Source organism: Alternaria dauci, chromosome 10, assembly GCF_042100115.1.
Source record: "Alternaria dauci strain A2016 chromosome 10, whole genome shotgun sequence".
Taxonomy (NCBI): domain Eukaryota; kingdom Fungi; phylum Ascomycota; class Dothideomycetes; order Pleosporales; family Pleosporaceae; genus Alternaria; species Alternaria dauci.
The window spans coordinates 1,666,164-1,675,698 of record NC_091281.1 but is presented as its reverse complement, the minus strand read 5'-3'; the positions used below and the strand labels follow the sequence as shown (position 1 = coordinate 1,675,698).

Below are 9,535 nucleotides of genomic sequence, written 5' to 3'. Positions count from 1 at the left end.
GCTGTGTGCTAAATATGGTGATTTGAAGCAGATACAGAAGATGGAGGAAGGCATCGGATTTGACGAGAACCACGATACCACGCTGAAAGGTTCGGTACAGCGGTGACCTGAACCAGCTCCAGCGAAACAAATTAATGTTATACAACGATCCAAACGTTCCCTAAGCACAGCCCAACGACTATTGCCATACCAATCAGGTCTCGAGGAAATCGAAAGGCGATCCTCCCCTTAGAAGATAAAGGGCAATCGCGAATGAAGAAGTACGGTCGTGCACGATATGCTCCCACGATGTGACGATGGATCGGTCCCAAGCTTTGGACTATAACACACCCTTTCATCCGCTATCGAATGTCGGCATTTCTTATGTTTACGAGCAGCATTGCCACTAGAAATCCCACGTTAGTAAGTAGAATCCAGATACGTTTGTAGTACACATGGAGTAATTAGAAGGAAGTCGAGACTTACAGAGATCTCGCGATACCCGCATTTCGCATCCTTTTTTCCGCCGACTTGTCTGATGCGCCCTACAGTTTGACCAGTGGGGCATGTCTTATCTGGCAGTACACAAGTAATCTGGTCTATGGTTACTTCAGTCCAGGTACAACTGCTTTACGGCGTGGGCGTAGCGAAGACAGGAGATGCAAGAATGGCACAAGCGGCCGCGAGTGTGATGATGTTGAAGGAAACCATATTTGGTGTTTGGATCGTGGTAGAAAGCGGTGCTGGAGATGGGAATAATGTCTTTACTGTGAGATGCCGATGACAAATGTCGATGTCTTATATATATTTGCTGTGTCCGTATTGTGCGTGCCTGATTTGAGTACGGTCGTCTTGTTGTCGGTATAATCTCAGTAGAATACACGAATTTGAGCCGCATGATCTTTTCCAAGATGGGTCAACGAGAGAGGCGCAGATCCTCGCGATCTGCGCATCACATATTGTTGTCGGTATAATCACGGTGGTTATGTGTAATCCTTGGCACGTTGCGCACATCGAGAGATGCAGCTTTCGATAGAGTCGTGACCAGGTCGAGGTCTGTCCACGTTTTTAAGCTTGCCACAGGGCTGATTTCGAGACGCTAGCTTCAATGAAAGAAGCTTGGTTCCGGCGGTGCACTCAAGTTGAGAATATCATGATGGACGTAAGACGCTTCAAACGACGGCGAAATATAGTTTGTAGTCGTGTTAGCGTAGGCCCGCTCCCCCTAAAGTCAGACCATCAAAGTCACCGAAGCTTTCCATAGCTGAGGCTATTCATAACTGTGAACGCGATGGTCGTTTGGTTTCGAGGCTTCCTGGTCTGATCTGTCATCGGTGGCAATGGGCTAGAAATGCTGTGCGCCGTACATGCGCCGCGCACAATCGCTCGAACGAATATCGGTAACACATCCTGCTAACCTCTGACTTCAAAGTTGCGGAATGTGACCTTTTGGTCCGCTACGTCACTTCCACTGTCACAGTCATCACGCGGGCTATTACTCGGACTCGCATTGCGGTCCCTGAGTGCAAAAATACCCATGACTGTGCCGGTGAAGTCCCGTGCACTCAGCATACTCGTGTCCACCATGTCGACTTGCTTCCATCGCCGATCGTGGTCGGGGTCGCGGAATTCAAGTGCGTAACGCTCTTCGGAAGCGATGATGCGGAGGTCCACGGCTGTGGATGAACGAAAGACGGGCTCTGGGTACGATGCTGTGTACTCGTAGTCTTTGGACGCATCGACAAAGTGGACATGGATGAGACGAGTGGATAGGGCGACGGAAATGCTAGCGTGGCGCAGGGGATCTTTGTATACGGTTAGTCCGCCTATTGCGTTTGAATGGGTGGCATCATTGTCGAGGAGCACAGTCGTTGCAGCGATCGCGTTCACGCTTCGTTGGCGACGAGCCAGTAGAGCGAGGGGCGCTGACGCGGCGGAGAGTGTCGAAGTATGTGGTGTGAGCGCTATTGAGCCGGACTTCTTGTAGGGACTCCCTAGTGGCCTATGCAGGTATAAATCATCCAGGTGGGGGTTTAGTAATCGCGATTTCTTGATCAATTGGGCCGCAGCAAACCCCATTTGTACTGTGCGCGGTATGCTGAACGACATCTGTGGCTGCTCGATGACAGGCCATTCATCTTTTGGCCATTCTACAGTCGTAAGAAAGGTTTCGCGACCCATTGGTGCTTTGTTCTGGTCGCCTTGTACACCCAAAACTGTTGCCCACCAATCCCCGTTCATATCTTGAAAGATCTCGCCGTGGCCGATATTCTGCACGTATTCATTCCTGCCGTCTGCAGTCATGATGGGATTATGTGGACACGATTCATATGGTCCCCATATATCTCTTGAGCGTGCCATGGACAGCATGTGATGTTCGAAAGTTCCGCCTTCAGCCACTAGTAGATAGTACCACCCATCCTTTTTGTAGATGTGTGGACCCTCGGTATCTTGTTTGGCGAAGCCGCCCCAGATTTCACGCGTTTCAGATAGTGCGGATCCGCTTCTGACGTCAATTTCAAACTGCTTGATCGTGCGACCTGGCTGTTTCATGTGATCCATCATCCACGAGCCCTGGATATACGCGCGGCCATCATCATCGAAAAAAAGGGAAGGATGAATGCCGTGGAAATTGAATGGGATCGCGTCGCTCCAGTTGTCCGACCAGACATCGTCGGTTGTTATTAGAAAGTTGTCGGTTTGCCAGTTGTCCTTTCCGTGGTAGCAGTTTGTGCAGGCGACGTAGAAAGTGCCGTTGTGATGTCGAATTGTGGGTGCGATTAATCCTCCAGATGCTACCATGACGTCGCCATCGTCGAGTGGCATCGCAGCTGTAGTCGCATTGTGCAGATCGAGTTGCGTTGATCTGTTGATTGCATTCCCTTGGAAGCCTCAGCCAATGCTCATGCCAGTACAGTGCGAAGAAGCAGACGAACCGATGTGCTTCCAGTCTTTCAAATTTGTGGACGCGTAGATCGGAATGCCGGGGAACAAATGAAAGGAGGATGTCGCAAGATAATAGATGCCGTCGACATGAACGACAGATGGGTCTGGCGCAAATCCAGGTATTATAGGATTGTTGAACATGGTTTCTGGATTTTCCTGCGTGCGATGGATCGGACGAAGGTCGAGGAGCTGAAGAGACGGCGAAACGACCTGGATCGGGTCGAGCAATGTAGCTCGAGCCGACTATAGTCGGTCTCCATCGCTCCGACGTTGTTCTCCTGCTTAATTACTCCATGGGGAAATTTGCGTAAAGCGTATTGCGGTTCTGTTTCGCCGCGGAGAAACTTGAAGCCGCTAACCTGCTGTGGCGTGGAGGCCCGCACGGCTGGCCAATCACACGACACGGAGTCTCTTTCCTTGTCCGCAAATCCAGTTTTGGCGCCGTTGCCATGTCCTTGGTAGCAAATGCCCATGATTCGAGGCATTGACAATTCGCCGTGGAGAATTACAGTCTATCCCAGACTATGCCACGAGGTTGACAAGCATCCTTCCCCGCGTTTGTTATTAGTACCGCATCAGTGATGGCATGGTATTAGTCTAAGTCTATTATTTAGTTTACGAGCCGTCTGCCTCTGGCCCTCTAATCGTACTAGTATTGCGCAATCATACGTAGTTGACAGAAAAGATTGTCCGCTGTTTAGATGCCTAAGAGTACCAAACTAATCATGAGAGCCCAGGGTCCCTGGATCGTTGGTAGCAGAAGCGAATATTTTTCGACCACATTTTAGCAGTCATGGTCCATCTGACCGCTGTGAGTTCGGCCCGCTCGTCTTCCACGTTCCTCTTGGTTTTATGTCTGTACCTGCTCTCATTTGCAACGTCAATGCGATGTCTGCATTTCTCGATCGATTTAGCCAAGAGACATCCATTATTGTCATTAGAATGAGCGCACGTGATGAGCAGGTGTCATAAGCTGCTACGACAATTGGCATATTCGTGGCTGCATTTGCTGCTGGCTCTCTTTCGCAGACGAGATTGGTCGCCGCAAGGTGGTTTTTGCGGTCTACTGAATCTGCACCGTCTGAGTTTTGTGCAGCAGTTATACATTGCGGAGATCGCACCCCATGATCTGAGAGGAACATGCTGGAGCTGAGCGGTGAGTTGACTGAGCTTACTTTGTGGCTTAATAACATCGCGGACCCTTCTCCAGAAAACCATGCTCGTCATCGGCCAGTAGTCCTGCCCGCTAGTTGACTATGGTGGGGTGGATAGTGCATGCCGATCATCACGCAGTTGCTACCCTCAGTGTTGACGGCTGTGTCAGGCACGATTTTTGATCTTGAATCACTTCCATAATTCATCCTCTATAGAAGAGTGGAAAGCTATGGTCGCGCTCTGTGAGTTCAATAACCCAGATAATCATATTACCACCGCAATCGCGATGCCAAAGGCGGCGGTGGATAGGGAGCGCAAATTTCAATTCGAAAGTGCGTTGTACCTCAAATACTTCAAGTATATGGACTTGCGGCGCATCATGGTGGTGTGTCTTGTATGCACTGTGCAGCAACTCGTGGGCGCCGATCTCATTCAAGGCCGTATGTAGAATCATGAGGCATGGAGATTCGGACGCAGAGACGATAATATGATTAAGGTTACGCTGGTAAATGGGTCAGGGTTAGGTCAGGGTTAGGTTGGATTTGCCAGACCCCAACCCAACCACAACCTCTAACCCATAAAATTAGCGCTAGAGGCGGGTATAGGTTAGGTTAGGGTAGTCAAAGCGCGGGTTAGGGTTAGGTATAGTATACCTAAGTATACCTACCTCTTTGTAGGGGACTATCACATATAATTATAGCTTACCTATAACCTAACCTTATACCCACGCTCCTACCACTCTAACCCAACCCCAACCCACAGCTGGGTATACTATACCCATTTACCAGCGTAATTAAGGTGGTCCCTCACAAAGACGGGTGTCAAAGATCTAGTGGTATGGTGCAAATCCGTTATGCGACTCAGTTGATCTGCAACATCAGTTCCCAGTTCTTCGTCGATTACGGTCACTTGCTTGCTTCTTCTCATTGACAGTCTTGAAACACTCGAGAAAAATTGTACCGCTCTTCTAGCCGTCGTTGGCTTCGCGTCTTTCTGGGATCTTTTATTTCAACTGTTTGACTACGACAGAGAATATATGCAATCAACGTCATGTCAACCACGGTCGCAGTCTGTCTAGTAATCCCGCCCATCCCTATCTTGATCAACCGCGGTGACGCGAATCTCGGCACAAAGATCGCTTTCGTCTTCTCCATTCCTTCAGTACCTGTATCCATCTGTCTATGCTTTTACTTGCCTGAGATAAAGGATCGTACCTATCTGGAGCTAGGTACGATGTTCAAAACGGATGTCGACAAGAAATATCAAGAACTCGAAGTGCGAAATTAAGGTCGTGACATTCTCAGCAGATGGTGCTTCTAGCAAAACCCGGTAGCAACGCTTCATTATGGGAACCTGTCCGGATTATGAATCATAATCGTGGCAAGTATGATCGCGGAGCACTGGGGCTTTCAATACGTTTCCCGTTGCTTGACCCAGCAGGACATGTTCGCTTTCCAAGTTCTACCCATAACATTATTAACATGTCCGCTATCTCATTGGAGAACAGCCGTGTATACGCTCTTCCCGTCACTTACTTGTTTTTTTTTAGAAAATGATACCGAACTATAACTCCTCATCTTCAGTGACGACGATTGTAGCCATTGCGAAGCAGCCCACTCAAAACCCACGGTTGACATCCAGCTCCTCGGAGACGCGAGAATCCAGTCTCGAAAGGACATCTAGAAGAGTGAAGAACAATGACTTTGCGCGTTCCGTTAGGGCTAAATTATGACTTTGCTGAATGAGTTCGAGGAGAGTCACTCCGATCCTTCGAATCTTCTCTATCTTCAAAGCTGTCAGCAGATATACATGAAGACACATAACTTGACATACACATGGCTCCCCATTTAGCTGAAGAGACTCGATGGAAACTTCTGATAGTACCCTGACCATGTCACTCGCGATGTCCAGTCTCCTCAACGCAAGCGAGCATGAAGTTCCACTAACACCGAGATGTTCGGATATTCCTGTTTCATAGAACCTTTGTAGTAGAACCATCTTCAAACAATAGTACGTCACACATAGGTTTGTTCTTTGGATGTCGAAGGCTCGTTGGATCCGCGTCGATGTTGGCGAGTCGGGATCTATTGTCTCTGGTACCTTGATGTCAAACCGGCAGTGATCAATCATGGCGATAAAGTCGAGGTAGTCGGTGATGACAACTTCGTGAGACGGACCGACCAATGCAGAACGATCCTCGACGCCTTCGTTCCAGATTTCCAAGGAGTCAAATTTTATGATGATGCTCGACGCTTTCGTCCATATGTCCTGGCAGAGGTCATATCCCTGAATGACCACGCTCTCTATATCTAGAGCGTTCGGGGTGCTCGAATAATCCAGTAAAGGCACATCGGACAATGACCCACGCCAGTACAACGTGGTAACTTTAACCCCTAGACACGCCCGGTGAAGCGAGATTGGACGCCCGTTCAGGATTGCCGAGCACCTATCAGCGGTGTGAATTTGCCAGAATATACTTCTGAGAAGACGCTCCTCAAGCGGGTCGAGATTCTGGTAGGAGGCCTCATCGTAGAGTCGCATCTCTTGTGCGAAGCGTATAGCCTCTCCAAGCACATGCCAAGAAACACGCGGCTTGCCGACGGCATGTAGGGCGTGGAAAAGATAGAATCTGGTGACCAAAGAGATGTAATCGGGATGCTCAATGTCTTCAAGAACAGTGCCAAGTCAGCCCATATCCTATGCGTGGGGTATGGATTGCTCTACCAACCATAATCTTCATGCGACTTGAGCGTCTCTCTCGACGCAGTAAGAAACTGGCGTCCGATTTGCTCTCGCATTGGTAAAACCGAGACAGGTATCGTGAAAGCAGTGATAGCACATAATGCTGTTAAAAGTGTACGACTGCGTAATGCAGCCATGTCCTCATTATCATTACCCAGCAACAAGGGTACCATGGCACGAATTGACGGTTCGTGAACAGTGGGCGATAGAGGAAAGAGGTAATTCATGTACAGGGTAACACATTGGTCTGCGATGCTGTGCAGCGTAAGGTCGAGCTGTTGAAATGTTTGGCACGAGGGCCGCAGGCTTCTCGCTATTGATGGAGAAGTACTTGTAAGTGAAGTTTGCAAGCTATACGTCCTCAAGGTCGTACTGCTCGGACGCGCATCACTTTGTTGGGCCGTCGCACTTGCTTGTCGCATAGCTGCGCCATCTGAAACTCTGAACGTTGGCTGCGTAGTAACGTTCCGCTTGCGCTTTGGTCCTCTTTTCTGAGGTACTATGTTGTAAACGCACTCGAGGCGTGATATCCGACAGTTCGCACATGGCGTAGAGAGTGCATCGCACTGACGATGTCAGCGAAGTCTTGAGGACGCACCATCTCGTGTTATCTGCAATGCCTTACTCTGACTTTGCGACGCTTACAGGCGTCGCAGGCTCTTTTCGCGACAGGCACTGAGGGCCGGGTATCTACGTCATCGAGCGCTAAATCACCCTGTAAATTGTCGGAGGACTCGTGAAGTGTTGTCATATGATACGTTGCCCCTCGTGGACGGTGGGTTGCATAACCTATGAGAGGCAGGGTCGCGAGGATGAATCTCCGTGGAGAAATCGAGATTGGTCTTAGCTCCGAAACGTGCTCGCGCTAGCCATAAATGAGCTTAGTCGGCGACTACTTTAGTCTTTCTTCTGATGGCGCGCTCAACTGCTTTCGTAAAGCTAATCTGGCGTTCCAAACTTCGTCAACTAACATCAATTGTTGCATGCTATAGGCAGTAAAGTTTGCTAGAAAGAAGCAATGTGTGTGCGTGTGTGCGTAAGAGCTCAGGAAGAGTAGGATAATTATACAGTTCCACACGGCTCAATTGCTGAGCGTATGGTTGAAGCGATATGTACAAGAAAAGGTATGATTTAGTCAGATCATACATGGAAACGACAAGATTCATCGTCAACTAGACCTTCTTCCACGCCCACCTCTTACCCATCCACTTCACCAGATACACCAAGCCGATCAGCACAGGAACTTCAATGAGAGGTCCTACTGTGGCGGCAAGTGCCTGGTCACTGTTAGGGCCATATGTCGCGACAGCCACAGCGATAGCAAGCTCAAAGTTGTTGCTCGCAGCTGTGAAACTCTGTGTTGCACCCAACTTGTATCCATATCCGAGCTTGTTGCAGACGAAGAGTGTAAAGAAGAAGATGACGATGAAGTATACAATCAGGGGTGCAGCGGTTCGAACGACGGAGACGATTTGGTGAACAACCTGTCGTCCTTGGGAGGCGAAGAGTACGAGGATGGTGTAAAGAAGACCGATGAGAGACCAAGGCGCGAGCCACTTGAGAAAGACTTGCTCATACCACTGCGCACCTGCCAGCTTGCGAAGCGAAAGGCGTGTCAGAATCGCAGCGCCAAGTGGTATACCAAGGAATACGGCGACGCTTGTGGCAACTGTTTCGTAGGAGACGACGACGGTGCCGGTTTCGCGACTGATGACCTTAACGAAGAGGATAGCGAGGGGTGCGTAGAGTATCATCTGGAGAATGGAGTTGACTGCTACTAATATGGCGCAGTATTCATCGTCGCCGCCGGCGAGCCCGTTCCAAATTAGGACCTGAAAGCATGTTTTAGTAAAGAAAACAGGAAATGTGGCTTCAGGACATGAACAAGCATACCATTGCAATGCATCGTGCCAACCCAACCAACACCAATCCTGTTCGCAGGTCGCTTTGGTCTGGAAGAAAGGCCCACGCAAGACCGAGCTAGCCAGGGTTAGTCTATCACCAACATGGAATATGAGGATGGATAATTACCATAAGTAATGGAGCGACGATCCAGTTCATGACGATACTGAAGGCAATCTGTACCCAGAGCGCGCGAGTGCGGAAAAGACGGTGTAAAGTCTCGTAGCGCACCTTGCACAAGATAGGATACATCATGACTAGTAGGCCCAAGGCAATAGGTATGGATACCCCAACGAATTTGCCCTTTTGGAGTGCTGGTCCAACTTCTTTGACGAAGTTACCGAGAAGAATGCCGACCGCCATAGCGAGGAGAATCCAGAGCGCGAGGAAACGATCGAGGAATCCTAGCCCTCTGATCACTGAGACGTTGGGCACTGCTTGTTCTTCGAGTTGAAGACTCTCTTCGTCGGTGTCTTTGTCGGATGAGAAAGTTTGAGTAGGATTGGGCTGCGGCGCCGGAGCTGATGGTTGAGACATGGTCCTTGTGCTTTTGTGATAGCTAGGTAACCTGAAATTGTAATTGTTGATGAGCGAAAATACTGATACTGAGTACATGGCATCTACATTTTATGTATTTCGTTGTAAACGGCAATGGCATATCGATTAGAATTCGTCCAATCATGTTCCAGCAGTGACATACCAGAGAAGACGCAAGGCAAAAGTATACGTTGGAAGGGCTAGCCTTGACCTGAGATTTGGGCCAATCATTGCCCACCAGTGACATACCAAACATCTCAACGCCAGCACGTGG

The 9,535-nt window shown here is 49.2% G+C and overlaps 2 protein-coding genes across 2 annotated transcripts; both read right to left on the bottom strand.

Moving 5' to 3' along the window:
• ACET3X_009960 (uncharacterized protein) lies at positions 1-3,110 on the bottom strand. Its single transcript, XM_069456133.1, has 2 exons — positions 466-3,110; positions 1-385 (listed from the first exon to the last, which is right to left on the bottom strand). Exon 1 carries the CDS (start codon positions 2,803-2,805, stop codon positions 1,393-1,395), a length of 1,413 nt encoding a protein of 470 aa, XP_069302793.1. The 5' UTR covers positions 2,806-3,110; the 3' UTR covers positions 1-385; positions 466-1,392.
• A 4,884-nt stretch (positions 3,111-7,994) lies between these two features.
• On the bottom strand, positions 7,995-9,303 carry ACET3X_009959 (uncharacterized protein; the record flags this gene model as incomplete). The annotated part of the gene is made up of 3 exons (XM_069456132.1): positions 8,854-9,303; positions 8,716-8,802; positions 7,995-8,654 (listed from the first exon to the last, which is right to left on the bottom strand). Exons 1-3 carry the CDS (start codon positions 9,259-9,261, stop codon positions 7,995-7,997), a joined length of 1,155 nt encoding a protein of 384 aa, XP_069302792.1. The 5' UTR covers positions 9,262-9,303.
• Between the last annotated feature and the right edge of the window lie 232 nt (positions 9,304-9,535).